At 42.3% G+C, this 21,387-nt stretch overlaps 1 protein-coding gene and 1 long non-coding RNA gene across 2 annotated transcripts in view; one reads left to right on the top strand and one right to left on the bottom strand.

Annotated features, from left to right (window-relative positions):
- Window positions 1-3,869, bottom strand: part of ATP10A (ATPase phospholipid transporting 10A (putative)) — a gene marked incomplete at its 5' end in the record, with an annotated part of 184,738 nt that extends 180,869 nt beyond the window's left edge. Inside the window, one exon of the mRNA XM_077768340.1 lies at window positions 3,586-3,869. Within this exon, the coding sequence (XP_077624466.1) occupies window positions 3,586-3,869 (284 nt within the window). The remainder of the gene's footprint in view (window positions 1-3,585) is intronic.
- Window positions 3,870-5,993: 2,124 nt separating this feature from the next.
- LOC144234987 (uncharacterized) lies at window positions 5,994-21,101 on the top strand. The gene is made up of 3 exons (XR_013336124.1): window positions 5,994-6,084; window positions 15,438-15,584; window positions 21,063-21,101. It is a non-coding gene; the product is annotated as an uncharacterized LOC144234987 (long non-coding RNA).
- Window positions 21,102-21,387: the final 286 nt, after the last annotated feature.

Raw genomic sequence — 21,387 nt, 5'->3', positions numbered from 1 at the left:
TCTATGTTCCCATCTCCTCTCTTCTCCAGCCTCACCAACCTTGCACCCTGCAACCATTTGCTCCCCTCTCAGCCCAGGCCCCTGGTGACACCAGCCTTGTCCCAGCTGGCTGCTCAGTAAGCCCCCTTTCTTTCCACCTGTGGCCCCTCTGGCTAGCCACTGCCAGAACAGGAGGTCTGTGTGATCAAGAGGGCTTCCCACACTCTCCCCAAACCACTAGACCACAACTGAGTGATGTTCAAACTGACCATTTCTACCAGCTGGGAGGTCACAAAATAGGACCTGATCCTCCAGGATCACCCACCTCTCTCTCTCTCTCATCCCACTGAGCATGGCTCAGGAATGTTTCCCTAAATACCAGACTAAAATCCATGAGAGGATGCAACGGGCTCAGGACACAGAAGCAAAGGATGGCTTCTCAAACTTCTGTGTGTAAACAAAGCTTTGACGAAGACACCAGCTTTCTCACCTCCACAGGCTACAAAGCATGGGTGGAGGGTTGGGAAGCTGCATTTCTCACAAGTCTGATGGAGATTCTCAGAAAGAAGGGACCCTAGGGGTGCCTAGGTGGCTTAGTTGGTTAAGCGTCCGAGTTTCGCTTAGGTCATGATCTCACGGTTCGTGGGTTCGAGCCCCGCGTCAGGCTCTGTGCTGACTGCCAGCTCAGAGCCTGGAGCCTGTTTCAGTCTGTGACTCCGTCTCTCTCTGACCCTCCCCTTCTCACGCTGTCTCTCTCTCTGTCTCCTAGAAATAAATAAACATTTAAAAAAAAAAAAAAGAAGGGACCCTAGGACTACGTTACTGACAGAACCACCACATAAATGATACACTGCAGGCTATCATCAGAACACAAACATGTCCAAAAGAAGCCACCATCCAGAGATGGTGTCAGCAGATAAGGCTCCCCCAACTAAACTTTGTTTGTGCTCTGCATTTACACATGCTTTCACTAAACACACGTCTGCACATCAACCAGAGCAATGATGCAACATAGAACAGACCTTGACTGCTCACAACTGTGCTTCCCGTTGTCTCTCCAGTAACCAAAGGCACAGAACAAGCTTTGGCCTGACATAAAATAAGGTATCTTCTGGGCTAGGAGTACTACCCTCGCCCCAGCCCATGGATATGTCCTGCATAGTGCCATCAGTCCTCACAGTAAGTTCCTGGTGAGACCCAGCCTCCTCCTTTTCTATCCCAGGGTCTGGCTAGGGCCTGGCATGTCTTGAATCGATGTAAAGGACTTTCAAGGCAGCTACACACGGCCTGGAATGCAATGAGTGCACAAGTCACCATTCTCAGAGGAAGGGGAGAGCTCAGAAATCCATACTACTCACAGTTCAGTCCTAAAAACACCAATCATAGACTTTCTAGGCCTGGAAGAGTTTGATCTGGCTTCTGAACAGGGATGACTGTCCTCCAGATAGTCTTCACATACACAAACAGCTACCACCCCTCTCACACCTATCCATATGCACATGGGACCTTCCTAAGCAGAGGACCTCTTCTCTGCCCAGGAAAGCATTCAAGAAATTCAACTTGGGAGCTGGGAGATATTTAGGAACTTCTCCTGAAAGCACCATTATCTCTGAGGACCTGCCCCTGAGGGCTGTACTAATTATTTAAGAATCCCAGTCTGCTCCGGGTAGAAGGTGAGGAGAACATGTACAGGTGTGGTCCAAGGGGAAGATGAAGGTTTCAAAATCCTATGAAGCCTTTTGAAGTTGACTGAAGAGAACTGTGTTTGGATCCCACTCTATTTTCTCACCTGCATGTTTGGGTTGATGGTTGTTTTAAGGGTCAAATGACTTAATGGATTAAAAACACTGTGTAAACTGAATATGCACTGTATTTCCTGAGGCCTAAGTATTTCTGAAAAGGAGGCTACCGGAGCTACTGGCTCACTAACAACAGGAAGTGGTGTGTGAGAAGACTCAAACCTGCTATAGTCCCACCAGAGTTCTGTCACGCAGAAAGCAGATGTATGGCTCCCCAGAATTCTCACACTAGGGACACTGAGGACTTTTGTGTAATAAGTGTCCCCTCCCTTCTTAACCTCAGGCTTCTTGTGAACAAGAGCCAGGAAATCCCACAGTCCTATCCACCGACATCATGCTTGCAGACTGGGCAGTGGGCACCCCTTGAGAACAAAAAACCATTACTCAAAGTATGAGACATTATATAAGCATCACCTCTGTACTAATTAAACACTCAGATTCCTGGGTCCAATCCCAGATGAACTTGGTCAGAAACACTGCCAATGGGAGCCTGAGAGTTGTTATTTTTAACCAGCTCCTCAAGTGATTTTTTATATAAATTTAAGGAGCACAAGCACCACAGTGTTGGAAAAGCTGTGGAACTGAGACCTGGGTTAAATTCCAGTACCACTTCTCTATATAGCAGCTGTGTGGCCTTGGGCAAGTTACTTAACTTCTCTGAACCTCAGTTTACTCATCTGTAAAATAAGTATGAAGCACAACCAGTGTTGCTGGGAGGGTCAGAAATACTACTCTGCATCTAAGTTATCCTAAAAAGTAGGAATAACCGTAAGTCCCATCTTTTAGGGGAACAATCTGCCACTGAGAGCACAAGGTGTTTCCCAGAAGCCCCTCACATGTGATGGAAGCCAGAGAAGACTAAAGTCCTTAACTCAGTGGCCCATATCAACCCAGGACTCAAGCAAGGTGAACAGGAGGGAAAGACTGGCTGAGCTTTGGAGCCAAGACCATCTGCCTTCCTGAGAGGTTGGACATTGAGCTACTAGGCACAGCTCCAAGATGGATCTGCAGTCAAGAGGCTCTTTGGGGGGTGGGGAGTCTAAAGGGAGAAGAGACAGCAGTCACCCCGAGCCTGAGAGCCCAAAACTCTGGGAAGGTGCAGGGAGATAGAAAAAGCCCAATGCAATGACACTGCCTATTACTAACCATAGGCATGGCTGGAAAACCCCTCAAAGCCTCAGTCTTTAAATTTGTAAACGGGCTAATTTTTAGAAAATTAACATTAAACAGTCAACTATGGAACAGTGCCCAGTGGGTGGACTGCTCACAGCTCACATCAATGGATGGCCTCTGCTATTATTACCTCTGCTTTTTTATATGTCTGTGCTGGTCACACCAAAACTTGGTGTCAGTTTCACTGTTGTTCCAAGAAGAGACGTTACCTAAACCTGAGCTTTATGTACCTGTATTGGTTGCTAAACTTGTTAAACAACCTACCCTAGAGAGCCTGGAGCCTGACCGAAGACAGGCTAGGACTTCAAACCAGAACGCGGCGGGGGGGGGGGNATGGATTTTCCTCCTTTTTACTTAAAAGGCGAGAGCGGTGGAGACGAAGACGCCCAGCCGCTGCTGGATTCCAGCCCTGGGATCATTCTGGTTCGGACGCGGCGTCTCAGTGCCAATCAATCAGGGACAGGGTAACCCCCGCGCGCCCAGGCGCATTGGAGGCCTGGCCCTTCGCCCCTACTGGAGCCGCTCTCTGGGCCACCCCGCCCGGTGCCACTGACACAGCGCCCAACACCAAGTTCTCAGAGCGCCGTGGCCCTGAGCTGACCCCGCGCTCCACTGCTCTCAGCGCCCGACTCACCTGCTGAAGACGAGGCAGCCCAGGTGGTTGATCTCATGGTCCGAGCGGTGGCGGCTGTAATCCTCCCACAGGTCCTTGAAGGCCGTGACCGCCAGGATGAAGAGCACGGGAGCCAGCGCCAGGCCGGGCTGGAAGGCGTTCACCGCCGGCACGAAGTTGAGCAGCGCGATGAAGACGAAGTACACGTTTGCCAGGCGGTGGAACTGCTCGAAAAGGTTTTTGGGCAGGAAGGACAGTAAAGTGTACTTGGTGGTCTTGAGCCGGTTGTNCCCGCGGGTCCGCAGTCAGGGCAGGGCGCAGGCTGGGCGGGGCGCGCGCCTCGCAGAGCCCCAGTGTACTGGCGCCCGCCCGGCTGTTTCCGCCGCCGCAGCTCCTGGCCCCGCCCCGCGCCGCGCCCCGGGGGGGATACCGTGGATAGCGGGAAAGAAAAAGAGCCCGAGCTGGAAACTTTAGAGCAGTTTGGTTTCGTTTCCCAGCAGAGTAAGTTCAGGCCCAGAACGTTGCGAACGCGCCCTGTCTCCGGTAGGAGAGAGGAAGCTGCAGACTGTGAGAGAAAAGGCACCGCAGTCCCCTGGCAGCTGCCGGGCTCTTCTTGGGCCCGCCCCGCTTCCTGGGCCCAGGACGGGGAAACTGTCTCGGGACCCCGTTAGGAGCCTCCTCCTGGAATCAGCTAGAGTCAACTTCCAGATGAGCCACAGCTTCGCGTTCTGAATCTTATTAATCGAGAATATCTGCTTTAGGGGAGAGCCCAAGAAGTCGGAATTCCATTTCCTCTACACCTTTGCCTATCACTGCTCAACCTCCACCTACTTTTAGATTAACTTCTTGGGTGAAATTTTTCCTTTCCCTGATTATAACCGCCTTCCCTTACTTCCCTAAATAGGCTTTTTTTTGGTTTGTTTTTTTTTTAATTGAAGGGAGGACTATTTCCCACTGGCAAAGGAAGACAGGTTTGCAAGTATTTTTCTTTTCCTCTCTGGCAAACCCTGAAAGCTAAAATATCCCTGTGTGCTGCAGTTCTGAGGTGGCTTCTATGAAAAACTGTGACAGGGAATTGAAAGTGATTGTTGAGAGGACAGGGGAAGACCAGAAGTGGCCTAAGTTTGAACAAAGGCTCTCCTCAGTATTGGTGGGCAATCGGAGTTGGGAGGTGTGAAAGATGGATGTAGGAGAATACACTGGGTATGGCAGAAAATATGAGGGAGTCCCCACTCCTGCAGTAACGCTCTTCCTCAGATATACCACAGCTGTGACAGTTTAGCCTTCTGCTTTGGAAGTACAGAGATAAGCAGAGATTCTTGCGTAGGAGACTCTGGCTGGGAATTTGGGTGAGGAGAGCCCTTATGGGTACTGCCTGTCTTTGATTCTGAGAGCTGTTGGCCTCCTGCAGTCCAGCCTCTCCTGTCTCTTCTTGCATTGGGATACTCGGTCACTGCCCAAGAGACCTCTTTGCAGCCTCTGCTGGTGCTGGGTTCATCCCTCTCAGGCCTCCTACAAGTCACTTCCTTAGCTTTACTCAAATCACTTACCTATTCCCCATGACACTCTCTTACCTCCCGTACCCTAGCTCAAATACCAACCAGCCATGCCAGGGTGTCACATCTCTACAGGCAGCCTTGCCACAGACCACAATATTTGTCAGGATACAGTATAAGGAGTGTAGGGTGACAGATACTAAGAAAATGATGCATGCCACATATCAAGTCTCTCCCCCGTGCCATTTGTAAGGGTAGAAATTAATGTGTAGAGGCCTGGGTCAGAGAAAGATTTGGCTAAAGTACCTGCATTTTCAGGGAAAGAAATCAGATCTCACAATCTCACAATGAACCAAGGGTATCCCAAACTGAGTGTTAATAGCAAATGAAGGACTACAACTTCCCTGGCTTCCAATGACTAAGACCTCATGGACTCTCCTGTTCCTCCATCACCTGACCCAGTGAGGCCCCAGGGCCTACTGGCTCCCTCTATTTCCATAGACACCTCCATCCCTGTAGGTTTCCCCACTGTGGCCCCAAAGACTGGGTAGGTTTCCCTGCCTCCCAGTCTCCTTGCTTCAGCCAGTCCACATGTTGACAAAGTGGTCCCTTGACCTCCTGAACCCCTTTACTTCATTTCTTTTACCCTGGAGCTTACCGGAGTCCCCTGCTGCTTACAAAGTCAAATGCTGACTCCTCAGGCAGAGGTCCCTTGAGGCCCTCAGGGGAACTGGCACCAACTGACTGATTTAACTCCGCCCCTCCCTACTCCTGGCCCAGCCCCAGGGCAAGAGGTCTCCTTACCCTTCTCAGAACAGACTTTATTCATTCCCATCTACATTCCACTCTAAGGTTCCAAGATTCCATGAGTCACACTGCTGCTCCTGAAGCCTAGAATCTTTCCCCACTTGCTCTTCACCAATCCAAATTCAATATTTCCGCTAAGTCCTCACTCAACTCTCCTCCCAGAAGGTTTCCACACTGCATGATCCATTGAACCTCACGGAATCACTTCTTTTCTGATGTAAGTGCTTTGGTATGTAAAAACCTCCCTTAGATTGTTCTGCAGGGTTTTGAGCTTGTATGTCTTCTGCCAGTTAAAATCTCAGACTCTTGACTACCTGGGCCAGGGCCAGGCTTGGATGAACTCTGAGCTGCCTGTCTGGACCGCTGAGCTCTGATGAGGCCCTACTGCTGGGCCCTGGGCAAGTCACTTTAATTGTCCTCCTTTAGTAAATACTTACTCATCACCCAGTTTTCTCCCAGACACTGTTCTAGGCACTGGGGACCAACTTAGAAGAATTGCTGATGACAACAGATATTCTCATGGATCTAACATTCTAGCAGGAAGAGACAGTAGGACACTGATTTATAATAATAAGCATATATTTGGTTTCCATCCCCATTTCTGGCACAGAGCTCTTAAACCAGTTTCCTAAGTGATGAGAGTGATAAAGTTATCTTCACAGTCGTAAGAAACCCTTTTCAACCATATTAGAGTTTATCATAATGAGGTGGCTTTTAGAAAGCACTTTCCATGGAGGCTGGTTGCCAGGGGAACCAACCACCACGTGATTAGAGATTTGGAACTTGCAGCCCCATTCCACTGACCTCCAAGAGGAGAGAGGAGCTGGAGGTCAAATCAATTGGCAGTGGCCCATGTTTTAATATCTATGTAAGAAGCCTCCATAAAACCCCAAAAGGATGAGGGTTGGAGAGTTTCCAGGTTTGTGAACATGTGGAGAGTCAGGGAGAATGGCACTCCCAGACAGAGCATGAAAGTTCCATGCCCTTTCCCCATATTTTCCCTGTGTATCTCTTCCATCGATTGTTCCTAAGTTATATCATTTTATAATAAACTGGTAATTAAGTAAAATGTTTCTCTGAGTTCTGTGAGGCGCTCTAGCAAATGAATTAAACCCAAGGTGGGTATTGTTGGAACATTCGATCCATAGCCAATTGTTCAGAAGCACCGGACAACCTGAACTTGTGACTAGTGTCTGAAATGTGTGGTATGTGTGTTGGAAGTCAGCCTTGCTGGACTGAGAACTTAACCAGTGAGTTCTGATGCTGTCTCCAAGTAATGTCAATTGAGTTGAATTATAGGATACTCAGCAATGTCAAAGAATTGCTTGGTGGTGTGGGAAACACCCCACAGACACACACGTTAAGGGAATTAGTGTTGCTTAACATTGGCAGCAACTAAACAAAACACTCTGGGAACACCACTAAGTCCCTGCTCTCAGGAATGCTATGTCTCCTAAGGTGATTCCAACAAGAAGGATGTAGGAAGTGGAGGGGCACAGGGAACCCAGTAGGAAGGGTGTAACTGGGCTACTGTACTTAGGGCTGTCAGAGGGGGCCTCCTGGGATAGCCCTCAGCAGAGGCCCAAGGAAACAAGCTGCAGAGATATCTTGGGCAAAAATGAGCAAGTGTAGGAGAGTGTGGGATTCCAGGTCCAGTGAGATGGTCCAGGTGTTTAGAGCCAAGTGGGTGAGCAGAGATAAGCCCAGGGTGAGCTCATATAGGGCCTGAAGAATCAGAGTAAGGATTTTGGCGTTTAGCTGAGTGAGAAGGGAAGCTTTGGAGGGCTTTGAGCACAGGAGTATGACTAAACTCAGGTTTCCAAAGATCACCACCAGCTGCTGTGTGAATAGAATGCAGAGGGGCTAGGTCAGTAGCACAGAGACAGTAAGAGGCCATTTCAGTAATCCTGGAGAGAAGACTTGGTGGTTCATGTAGAAATGATCGTGATGCAGGGTGAGATGGGCTGTATTAGACCAAACACAATATAATGTTGAACTGGGTGTGCGGAATAAAAGAAAGAACAGAGTTGAGGAGGGCCCAAGCAACTGATACCTTGAGTTGCTGGGGCCTGAAGACAGTGGGAGAGGCAGCCCTGGGGTGGTCACCAGGCCCCAGGAGGGAGGTCTGACAGAAGTACATACAGCCAAGCTCAGCTGAGAAGCCCAGCCAGAGATACAGGTCTGGGGTCATAGAGTGGGTCTGGGTGGAGGAGAGTGTGGCCAGTACTGGGAAGGCAGCAGAGGGGCCAGCATGCATGGACCATGCCTGCCTTTGGAAATGATAGGCCTCTAGATTTACTCCAAGTGCAACAGGAAGCTGTGAACTGCCCCAAGCAGAGGCATAAGGTAAGAAGATCTTATTATCCCTTTCAAAAGATGGAAGCTAAATTTGGAGCCTAGTGGGAGCAGCCAAGGTGATAAATTAGGAGATGACTTAGGCTCTAGGCAGTGGATTGACAGAGTGGAAAATTGCAAGTATAATAGACAAACAGGTTGGATGTTTGGAGGAGGAAAAGAGGTGAATCAAGAGTTAACACTCAAGAGTTTGTTTAATGACTTGAGGGTGAAGGATTGTAGAATACTCTAGCCCCAAATATGCCATTTTGGCGTAATGATTATTTTTAATTAAAGTGACTTGAAAAACAGTTAGTGCAAGAGGAATATGCTGACTCACCTTTGTCCCTCTGAAAGCAGGAAACAAATCTATGTGAAAAGTACCCTTCCTGTACCAGGAGACTAGAAGGCATGCTTATCACCAGAGATAGGAAATTTAAGACCAAGAAGGCTATATAAACAGATTTTGTCCCTTCACCAATTTATTACCCCAAGCCCAAACCCCTTTGTCTTGTCAGTTCTTCACAAATTCATGATTTCTTTGTCTAAAAGGTACAAAAGCTTCCTGCTTTGGTCACTTCTTTGAGTCTCATATTTTTATGGGGCACTAATAAGAATGAAATTAAATTTGTTTTTCTCCTGTTAATTTAATTATTAGGTCAGCCAATAACCTGGGTTGGAAGAAGGGAAATTTTTTTTCCCACTCCCACAAAGAAAAACAGGTTTGGGGGAAATATACAAAGCTAACACATGCCATGTTAAGGTTGAGGTGCCTGTTTGACACCTAACAGATATCAAGGAGACAGAGCAATAGTGAAATCTCAACACGACAAGAAAAGCCAAGCACTAGAGGTAAAGATCTGGGCCATGTCAGAGGATACCTGTGATTTAAAGCTGTGTGATGAGAGGATCGTATCTACAGATAGAATGTAAATAGAAAAGACTCTGGGGGCGCCTGGTGGCTCAGTCAGTTAAGCGTCTGACTTCGGCTCAGGCCATGATCTCCTAGTTTGTGGGTTTGAGCCCCGCATCGGGCTCGTGCTGACAGCTCAGAGCCTGGAGCCTGCTTCAGATTCTGGGCCTCCCTCTCTCTCTGACCCTCCCCTGCTCTCACTGTCTCTCTCTCTCTCTCTCAGAAATAAATAAAACATTAAAAATTAAAAAAAAAAAGAGACTCTGGATGATACTTTCTCTCTGAAAAATATAGGTAGTTGGATAAAGGAATCATGAAGACTGCTTCCAGCTTTCATGTACTACTTTGGTGGTGTGATGCTTGTTTAATAAACGCTTATGGAATAAATAAAATCACAGTCTATAACATTTTAATCTGATAACATTTTTATAATATTTACTCTTATGAGTGTCCCTTATTTTAAAATGTTTATTTTTAAGTTTATTTATTTTGAGAAAGAGAGAGCGTGCACATGCACACGTGCAGCAGACAAAGAGGGAGAGAGAGCATCCCAAGCAGGCTCTGAGCTGTCAGCACAGAGACCAATGTGGGCTCAGTCTCAGAAACTACAAGATTATGACCTGAGCTGAAATCAAGAGTTAGACACCTAACTGCCTGAGCCACTCAGGCACCATGTGAGTGTCCTGAATTTTTAAGAAAAAGTCACAAAAGATTCTGAAATTTATAATTTGTAAAGTTAGGCACAGATGTTGTACAGATATTAACAAGGCCTTAGCATTAATTTAAATTAAATTATCAAAGTATAGAGCTGCAGGGGCAGCTTATAGTCTTTTTATAGATTATTACCAAATAGTAACATTTATAGGTAAAATATTAGAAAAAAAGCAGAATTTATCACTGTTTGCAACATCATGGATTTTATCCAACAAAGTGGTTAGTAATATAGCTAACTATAAGATAAAAATGTGCAATCACGAGTTTCTCATGTATAACTGAGAGCCACTTAGAAAATATAATGAATCAACAGAAGGATCTCATTTTTAGAATAATATAAAATGCCTAGTGAAAAGCAAAAAAAGTCAATTCAAGCTGTATGCAAATAATCATGACAAAGACCAACAATAGAAGTGGTGATGTTTAAACTTTGTAGAGAATGTAATACCTGCCAGCCATGTGCTTACTCATTTTATAGTCATTATCTTTATCTTCCTGGCCATTCCATGAGGTGGGAAAATTTTTATCCCATATCACAGATAAGGAATATGTGATCACATGGCTACCAACATTTTGCTAAAGGTGATAAAGGAAGATCTGGGTAAATATAGACATGCCATTTCTCTGAGTGGAACTTTTTAAACTAACCTGTGGATTTTGTGAATTTTCCAAACTAATTCCAACTGGATTTATTGTTTACAATTTGACAGCTTTAATATGAGTAACTGAAGAATGAATGACCATAAATAAGTTAAAAAACATTTTGGATATAGGAAATTAATAACCTACTACATTGACAAAAATTAAGAAATCAAATACTTAAGGCTGTAGAGGATGTGGATTAGAAGAACTTTTAAACATTGCCACTGGAAGTATGAATGGGTGCAGCCACTTTGGTTAGCAATTTGGTGTTCCATCTTAAATTTGAACCTTCAAAGTCCTTAAATCTCAGCACCCCTGTCCCTAAGTATATGCCAGAGAAACCTTGCACATGAACACTCCTTTTGTAAATAGCGCACTTGTTCACAAATGGAGCAACTTGTTCCACCTTTGACTGTGTACAGTAATCACAAATGAAAAATTTGTATGGCTATGAAAGTGAATGAAGTATAGATACATGCAGTAATGTGGAGGAATCTTGGAAACCTAATTTTAGGTGAAAAGAATAAGTCCCAGAAGACTATATACATAGCAATACTGTTTTTATGGAGGACAAATGCTAGAAATAGTGAGCAAAATATTGTTCAGCTACTTTTATCTGCAATAAAGCGGTTTTGTTTTGTTTTGTTTTGTTTACAAAACTAAACATGTGCTTGCCAGGCAACTCTGTGACTATACTGAATGTTTATCCCAGATAAATTAAAACTTGCATTGACACAAAACTTGCATACAAATGTTTATAATAGCAGCTTTATACATAAGGGATAGAAACAGGAAAGAAATCAAGTAACTGTAACAGGTGAATGGATAAACAGATTGTGATACATCCATATGATGGAATTAACTACCCAGCAATGAAAAGAAGGGGGCTATGGATGTGCACAACAGTATGGATGAATCTCAAGGGAATTATGCTCAGAAAACAAAGCCAATCTCAAAAGGTTACATATTGTCTGATTCCATTCCGGTTTTGAGATAACAAAATAACAGAGATGGAGAACAAATCTGATTGCTAGTAGTTTGGAAGGAGAAAGGAAGGGAAGTGGTTATGGCTATAGAATGGTGTTGATAGGGGTCCTTGTGATGGAAGCATTCTGTATTTTGACTATAGTGGTGATCACATAAGTCTATACTTGCAACACAAGTATATAGAACTAAATTCAAATTCACATATGACAGAGCACCTGGCTGGCTCAGCTAAAGGAGCATGAGACTCTTGATCTCAGTGTTGTGAATTTGAGCCCCACATTGGGTGCAGAGATTACTGAAAAACAAATTAAAAAAAAAATAACTAAATTCACACACAAATACACATGAGTGCATGGTGAAACTTGAGTAAGTTAAATCACATTAATGTTAATTTTCTGGTTGTAATACTGTATTATAGTTCTGTAAGGTGTTAACATTAAAGAAAACTTGGTGATGAATATACTGGATCGCTTTTGTTATTTCTCACAATTACATATGAATCTACCTACAATTATTTCAAAATGAATATTCTTTGAAAATACAGACATTAAAAAAATAACAGGGTGGAATTTTAAATACCAATGGGAGAGAGGGAGCTGTGGTAAGGAAAGGACATGTGGGTAGATGCAAGTTATCAGTAGTGTACCATTTCTCGGTCTTGGTGGTGAGTTCATTTGTTCTGTGTTGTGACCCTCAGTGATCCCCATCTCCCAGTATTGATGCCCTTGTGTAGTCCCCTCTCACACTGAATAGGGATTTATATGTATAAACAATGGGATACTGAGGAAATGACAGTGTGTGTGACCTCCAAGGCTTGGGTATAGACATTGCAGTTTTGCCTACCTTCTTGGATCATTTGTCCCAGAGATCCAGCTACCAAGCCAGCTACCTTGGTGGAGGGCACCCAATTAGCCCTCTGTGGGATCCATGTGTGAGAAGCTCAGATCTCCTACCAGCCATCCTTAAAGTGTATCCCCACGTTCTAATCAAGCATTTAGAAGTTTGTAGCCTTGGCCAATGTCTTAATGCATCTTAGGATCATGAAAGATCCCAAGCCAGAACCACCAGCTAGCTGCCCCTGTATTCCTGACCCATAGAGACAGAGAGATGTTGTTCGGGTAATTTGTTTTTAGTAATAAGTAACTATTATTCAAGTGTATTACTATGCTTTGTAACTAATATTTCTAACATATAGTGTTTGTATGTCAAATGATTTCTTTACAAGGGGCACCTGGGTGGCTCAGTCAGTTAAGCATCCAATTCTTGATTTCAGCTTAGGTCATGATCTTAGGATCATGAGATTGAGCCCTGTGTCAGACTTTGCACTGGTCTGCACTGGGCATGGAGCCTGCTTAAGAATCTCTCTCTCCCTCTACACCTCAGGCTGTCTTTCAAAAATAAATAAATAAATAAATAAACAAATAAAAGGTGGGCAAAAAAAGAAAAAAAGAAAAGAAACATTATAATTTCCACTTTCAAAAAAAGAGAAGGATATATCCTATTATATGTCAGTTAAAGCTATTTCTCCTGATGGTTTTCATGAAGGAATGTATAACTGGGACAAAACAACAAATTTCTACATTTATGGAAATTTGGTCCATGATAAATGTGAAATTTTTTTTAATGTTTATTTATTTTGAGAGAGAGAGTATAACTGCAAGTATGGGAGGGGAGAGGAAGAGAGAGAGGAAAGACAGAATCCCAAGCAGGTTCTGCATTAGACTGGATCCAACAAACTGTGAGATCATGTCCTGAGCCGAAGTCAAGGGCCAGATGCTTAATTGACTGAGCCACCCAGGTGGCTAACTGTGGAGTTTTAAACTCCCTAAATGTGGGGTTTTAAATCAATGGAAGAAAGGAAAACCTATTTAATATAGCATATTGGAAAAATTTATTATTTAGGGAAAAAAATCAAATCCTAATCTCACACCACAAACTAAAACAAATTCTAGATAGATTATTAATATGCTTTAAAAAGGAAAAAATATTATAGAAATATACTATCTTTATAATGCTGGCGTGGGGAGATTTTTCTCAACAAGAACAAAAACCAGAACCATAAAGGACAAGACCAATTACATAATTTAATCCCTCTTTACTATTAAAGCTTAACATATTAACATGTAAAAAGTAAATAACATTTTAACAGAGAAAAGTATGCACAGTTATGCATACTATGCAGCCATTTTCTAAAAATGTGGTAGAATTTAATGTGCTGGTGAAGAAGGACATCCACACATTGATGAATCAAAAAGGGAAGTTGGAAAATGATATGTGCATTAATAATATATGTTATCTGTTATATCTTATTTGCAGTATATGAACAAAATATATAGTAATGTGTCCCAGGATTGGTTTTCTAGGGGTACCATCAGAAAGTACCACAATAGAAATGTGCATGTAATCAACTGATTACATGCCCTACTTTGGCTCAGGTCATGATCTCATGGTTCATGAGTTTGAGCCCCATGTCAGCCTCTGTGCTAACAGCTCAGAGCCTGGAGCCTGCTCCAGATTCTGTATATATGTGTCTCTCTCTCTACCCCTTCCGCACTCATGCTCTCTCTCTCTCAAATATAAATAAACATTTAAAAATAGTAGAAATGTATTGTTTCATCCTTTCAAAGGCTGGAATCCAAAATCAAGATGTCAGCAAGATTGGTTCCATCTGAGGGCCCTGAGGGAGAATACGTTCCTGACTTCTCTCTTAGCTTCTGGTGATTTGCTGGCAATGTTTGGCATTCCTTGACTTGTAGATCTCTCCCTTCATCTTCACATGGCATTCTCTCCCTGTGAATGTGTCTTCTCTCCAAATTTCCCCTTTTTATAAGTACAATGGTTATATTGGATTAGGACTCATCCTACTCCAGTATGACCTCATCTTCACTTTATGATTTAGATCTGTAATAACTCTATTTCCAAACAAGGTAACATCTGAGGTACTGGGGGTTAGGACTTCAACATATGAATTTAGGGGAGCACAAGTTCAATTCATAGCAATCCCTAACACAAGGTATTAATTAATTAATGATTTATTGAGTAGATGCTTGCTATGTCCAGACTATAGGAAGATGAGTTGGCAAGGAGGGAAGAAGGAACATCCAAGTTTATCTTATAGAATAATCAAATTCATATTTGGACCAATAATATATATTACCTTTATGATAAATAATAGATTGATCACTAGACATATATATATCAATAATATATAATAAATATATTATGTGCCACTTTACTGATGAAGGAATTGTTAAGATAGAAAGTGATTAGTGAAAAAAGTACTGCTTTTCCAGGAAGGCCTAGGTCCTCAGGATTAATCTAAAGATCAATCAATCCGTGCCAAAAACTATTTCACAAAGTGAATAAATAATGATTAAGTGCCTACTACTGCATACACTAATAACCAGCAAGATTATACGGATGCATAGTTAGTGAAAGTGTTGGTGCACTGCTCATTAGATAAATGTTCTCTGTTAAAGAAGCAGTATGTTGACATTACATTATGGTGCAAGTTCCCAGTCTTTTTACAAACAAATATCAAATAGTGTTGCATATGCTAATTGAATAACACTAGAATAGGGCTTGGTCTCTGCCCTCAAAAGCCCATGTTGAATGGGAGTACAAACATGTATTATGACAGTTTATCATCTCTGTCCATCCACATTCACATGCTAAGTCTTAAGTTTTCCCTTCCACACCACTGTTGCCCCCATAGGTGTCAAGGACCCCACTTCTGTTTTGGAAAAACACAGATGTGTCTTGTGCTATTGAACAAAAAAAGATGTCTATCAGAACAGTTTTGAGCAGGCTCAAAATAGTAGCAAGGTATGGGTAAAAAATTCTGCTAGAAAAGTCATGATGGCAACTGTGGATGACCAACCTATACATCAAGGCAAGAGAAAAGCACCAGGGCAATGTTTTTGACTCCTGACAATTATAGTCTGTCTAAATGCACTAACTCTGCTTCTACTGCCTTTCAGGAGCTGCCTCCAGGAGCTGTGGAGGGTGAAACCAGAGAGGATGCCAAGGTCTCCACAATAGCCCGCCAGGTCAGATGCTCACCTCTTGGGCCCTGGAAAACAGGACACAACAGAGAAAGCAGTATAAGCAACGGTTAAAATAACCAGGTATTTAGAGGCTTTCTGCAAGAACTTAAGTATGTCTGTGTTACAAAGAAAGCCACAGGCCCAAAATGGCATCAACTTAGGTGGAGTCACCAAACCCAGTCTTAATATCTAAACCAAGGGCAGTTTCAACCTCCCCCAGAAATGTATTCTTACCCAGTCAGGAAATTTTCTGATCAGCATCAGTGAGGTCATCTGTTACACTGGCTTCTCTATCCACCCCACCCAAAAGAAAATGAGGTAATCTGTGTGATAAGGCTCATAAGGCTCCTACTCTACCCCTTAAGGGAAGTTGACCACACCTGAAACAATACTTTCTTTTCTTTTGCTAATAACTTCTTCACCTCACCTTCCTTCCTATAAAAATCTTCCATTTTGTACTACTCCTCAGAGCTCCCCTCTACTTGGTAGATGGGGTGCTGCCTGATTCAAGAATCACTTAATAAAGCCAGTTAGATCTTCAAAGGTATTCAGTAGTATTTTTGTTTTTTTAACATGTGAGACTTAGGGACAGTGGCGGTGGGGCAGGTGTCCTTGAGTTGTGTCAGCATGGCAGTTCTGTATCTTGTACATCTTGAGGAGCAACATAATTCCACCAACCTCCTCTGTACTTCAGCTACCAAACATAAATTTACACTCATTCTCTGACTGAATTTGAATCCTAAAATTCTCCCTCCATCTTGCTGATATAACAAGACCTTGCCTCATTAGGGATAGTTAAATAAAGGGAAATGGTTTCCATACAAAGAAGCAACTTTGACTAAAAACAACACACACATATTCTCATGAGTATAATTCAGGTATCTGTGTAGAAAAATAAATATTTCATCTTCTTTTTCTTTTGTCTGTGGCCATTGTCTTCTGACTAGGTTAAAACTACTTTTTTTTTTAAATTTAGGTCATATTTCAAGTAGATCTCACTGGTATTTTTAGTATCAGGATTATAGCTATAAGAAATACTCTAATTTATCATTTCAAAGGAAATGGAAATGGGGCAAGGGGGTTAAAGAAATGAAAAATATATGTATGAAATGGAGAAAAGCATGTATTTCTCAATCATTTCTGAATTACATTGGATGGTTCATTTCATTAATACTACTCTGATGTGTGTTTTCCAATACCACCAAGCAATTAACTTGATCTTGGGATCAAGTGTTGGCACTATCTACCTGGAGATAGTATTAGATCCCACAGGTTAAGGGCTCAGTCCCAGATGAAGGTTAGCTAGGATACAACAGAGAGGTACTAAAATCTGAGGGCTAATATCTGTCAGCAGAGCTAGGGGTAGGGTAGGGAGATGACAAAAGCAGGAACAGAATGTGTTTTATTTTGTATAACTGGCAGATCCTGCCAAAAAGATTTCAGCTAGGTGTTTCACATGATAGCCCCTTGCCTGATTAAGCTGGTTTAGAGCTAAGGACCTACACAGAAACCCTCTGAGTTGTCCTGAAGTTTCTTTTAGCTGATAATACTAAGATCTCTGCCTATGGGCAAGGTTTTCTGCCATTTTTTGAACATACCATGTACGCACAAGCACGTTGACATCCTAGACATGCACAAGTGAACCAAAGTGCCTAAGTAAGAAAGTATGCATAAGTTCCTTAATGTATATGCAAGCTACCACCCTGCCCCCTAATATACTGGATAAAAGCTTCCTGTACTAACCCCATGGGGAGAACAGTGCTTTGAAAGCTCCCTGTCTCCTTACTTGTAACAAGTAATAAAAAGCTTTTTGATTTCAACATTTCTTCGGGCTGTGATCAATTTAACACACCCAAGTAGCAAACCACTTGAGGCTGTTTACAAATTTTGGTGACCCAGATGAGACCTTTCACCTAACTCCTTTTAGTTCCCACAGCTCCCAGCTGGTTACATAGTGAGGGTGGAGGGTTGGGGGACAAACTCATCTATGTGCTGGGGAACCTGTAGGGAAGTGCATAGAAGAATCCATCCTGGTACCTGATTTGTCAGATTTTACACCTTGACTCACTGAGTAGGCACATTAGCTGCTTAGGACATGTTAATTGGAGAGCCTTTTAGAGAAGTGAGCCTTTTGGAGAAGTGAGTGGCAATTAATTGGCACAAATCTGCTTTAGGGCTCTGCCTCTATGGGTGGGCTGGGGAGGGCTCAGAGTCTGCGCAGCTATCTGATCTAGTCTTGGTAGGGAATCTGAGGAGTTGCAAGTCCTGGAAGCTGATTGGATATGCCTGATCATTAAAGGCCTCGATAAGATAAATCTCAAGTTCTGGAAATTGTCCATAGAGAGGTGCCAGGGTGGTATACCTGAACAACTTGAGTGGGCATTCTCAAGAACTTTTAAAAGCTTACTTACCAACTCTCTAGAGAAGGAAATTTTCAGTAGGCTAAAAACAGCTGAATCTATGTCTCCACTAGCCCTTATTATAGAAGTTGGCAGTTGCGGGCAAATCCTTAACAGAGATCCAAGGTCAGAGGAAAGGTTGTTTGTTGTTTGTTATTGTTGTTGTTTTAAAAGGACCCCTTAGGGGAATGCCCTTGTGGATTAAATGCTCATTCAGGTTGAGCCTAGAACTCCCCAAGTGAAAGAAGCAAGAACCTTCTGGATCACTGGAAGCATGCAAGATACAGGATTATACTAAGGATGATTTTAACACTCAAATGGCCTAAATAAATATCCTTTAGAATACCTAATTAGTGTATTTGTGCACCTAACTCCAGAAAGCTACCTATTAACAATCTGAGGAGGATACATAGTTTGGTATTTGGAAGCTTGTAAAAAACATTGACAGGACTATAAGCTAACTTGTATGTAAATTAAAAAATAAAAAATAAAAACATTGACAGGATACTATTCATGCAAGAAACTGAAACTTTCTCAAATAGTGACAAAATTGAGCTTAAAAGTATCAACCCCTGAAGAAATACTTCTTACTACTCTACCTTCTTTTTATCCATAAAATGAGATGCTGGGGAACAAGGCATTAAAAGGAAAATTCTTCTCCTCACTGTGCAAAGGCAATAACTCTGTAGTCAGAAGTTGGCCAGATTGGAAGCTGATAATCAGAACCTGATAGGAATTTTTTTAAAGGCCTTTTCTCCTAAACCCAAATTAGAAACATGTACCCAGAGGGATAGAAGTAAATTGAGGAAAATGTAATCAGATGGGTAGATCAACCTATTATGTCATTTGATTTGCAACCCAATTCCTTGAGGGATTGAAAGCAACTGTCCTTATCTTACAAATCTTTGCAAGAACTAGAAATATGGCCTCAGAAATGATTCAAAATCCTCCAGCCTTTCTAGGAAGTTTTACCTACATCATTCCCCATTCCTAATATTGAAGGGGGAAAAAAAGGAAAAAGAGGACTTTTTATTTATTTTTGTAAATGTTTACTTATTTTGGGGGCATCTGGATGGCTCAGTCGGTTGAGTGTCCAACTTCGGCTCAGGTCATGATCTCACAGGTTTGTGAGTTTGAGCCCTGCATTGGGCTCTGTGCTAACAGCTAGCTCAGAGCCTGGAGACTGTTTCAGATTCTGTGTCTCCCTCTCTCTCTGCCCCTCCCCTGCTCATGCTGTCTCTCTCTTTCAGAAATAAATAAAAAAACATCAAAAAAATATTTACTTATTTTTGAGAGAGAGCGCATGAGCAGGGGAGGGGCAGAGAGAGAGAGGGAAACAGAATTTGAAGCAGTCTCCAGGCTCTGAGCTGGGAGCACAGAGCCCAATGCAGGGCTCAAACTCATGAACTGTTAGATCATGATCTAAGCTGAAGTTGGATGCTTAACTGACAGCCACCCAAGTGTCCCAAAAGAAGCCTTTTTAAAATACAGCCTAGAAAATCACACTTGCTCAAAATCTAGCCCACGAATTTCGTAAGATTACTTACCAAAGATAAATACAACTCTTAACTATAACATCGTTGTTGGTGTCTGTCTATATAAGGTATTTTCTACCTCCAGATGGTATTGCTAAAATTAATTCTAAAAGAGCTCTATTTAGTTAACTTGAAGACAAGCACTAAAATTGGGCATTCTAAATCTCAGAAAGATAGTAACGAAATCAAATGGATCAGGTTGATGTGATCTGGGATAATCTACGATAAATTAAAGTGTAAGTTTGTTGGTTTAATTAAAATAGGCATGTCTTTTGGACTTATGCTGATAAGTCAAATATAATACAGATAATCAACTTTTATTCTATCTAAATTTATTGGTCAAATTCATGTTGTATCTGTTGCAATTTGTCAGTAAAAATGACTTAAAATCATGGTTAATTTTGTCTCTCTCATGAGAGGTTAAATAGATAAAAAGGTTTATACAGGTAAGTTTTTAAACAGTTTCCAAAATCATTAGTAACTTAGAATTTAAAATTTTTAAATGATAAACTGAGTTGAACTCACTAGATATCTAATCTTTTCCAAGTCAGATAAAATACTGAAATTTTGATTATTAAACATAGGTTTATCTACTTTTGTCTTACTACAGAGAAACTAAAGATAAATTTGGGTCTATTAGTAAATGTATTTTAAGATTTATAGAAAGATTGTACAATGGGGGCACCTGGGTGGTTCAGTAAGTTGAGCATCGACTTTGGCTCTGGTCATGACCTCAAGGCTCATGGGTTCAAGCCCTGCATTGTGCTCTGTGTGAGAGCTCAGAGCCTGGAGTCTGCATTGGATCCTCTGTCTCCCTCTCTCTTTGTCCCTCCCTGACTCGCACTTTGTTTCTCTCTCTCTCTCTCAAAAATAAACATTAAAAATTTTTAAAAAAAAGAATTCTGGTATAACAGAGAGTTCACAATTATTTACCACTTAGTTGTTACTAGCATTAAGAAGTCTAATAAATATAATTAGGAACACTGGAAAAAACTAGGGGGAACAACCCTGTATACAAGGAAAGTAAGATATATTTTTGGTAAGAAAGGTATGAGGAATGGAAACACATTTTAAGTTTATTTATTTATTTTGAGAGAGAAAGTGAGCAGGGAAGGGGCAGACAGAATCTGTCAGCATAGAGCAGAGTCCAGCTTGGAGCCTGATCTCACAAAATGCAAGATCATGACCTGAGACAAAATCAAGAGTCAGATGCTTAACCAACTGAGCCACCCAGGCACCCCTGGGAACAATTTTTTGAGAAAAAATAGTCATTTTGTCCTAAAATGAGACTGTTTGGGGGCACCTGGCTGACTCAGCTGGTAGAGGGTGTGAGTCGGGCTCAGCACTGATAGCACAGAGTCTGCTTGGGATTTTCTCCCCCTCTCTCTGCCCCTCCCCTCCTCTCTCTCTCCCTCTCTCTCTCTCTATCTCTCTCTCTCTCTCAAAATATAAATAAACTTAAAAAAACAAAAGAATACTGATATAAGCTTGGAATTTGATTTTTCTCTCCCTTAAAATGACAGTTTTCTTAGATTATTGATCTCTCCTCTTGATAAGAAAGAAATTGTAAACAAAGATTTTCTTATTGCTCAGGAAAAACAAAGTTTCTCTTTTCTCTTTATCAGGTCTTTGATCAATTAAGAAAATTGAATCTTCTCAATATTTAAAGAGGTAATTTTGAAGCACTTGGCCAGCTCAGTGAGTAAAACATGTGACTCTTAATCTCAGGGTTTTAAATTCAAGCCCCACACTGGGTACAGAGCCTACTTCAAAAAATTTAAATTAGAAGCACCTGGGTGATTCAGCCAGTTAAGCACCTGACTCATGATTTTGGCTCAAATCATGATCTCAGGGTTTGGAAGATCAAGCCCCACAGTGAAATCTATGCTGACAGCATGGAGCCTGCTTGAGATTCTGTCTCTCCCACTCTCTCTGCCCTTCCCCAGCTCC

This window comes from Crocuta crocuta, unplaced genomic scaffold (assembly GCF_008692635.1).
Source record: "Crocuta crocuta isolate KB4526 unplaced genomic scaffold, BGI_CrCroc_1.0 scaffold493, whole genome shotgun sequence".
NCBI lineage: Eukaryota > Metazoa > Chordata > Mammalia > Carnivora > Hyaenidae > Crocuta > Crocuta crocuta.
Note: the sequence above shows the minus strand (reverse complement) of the source record. Positions and strands in the feature narration are given on the sequence as shown.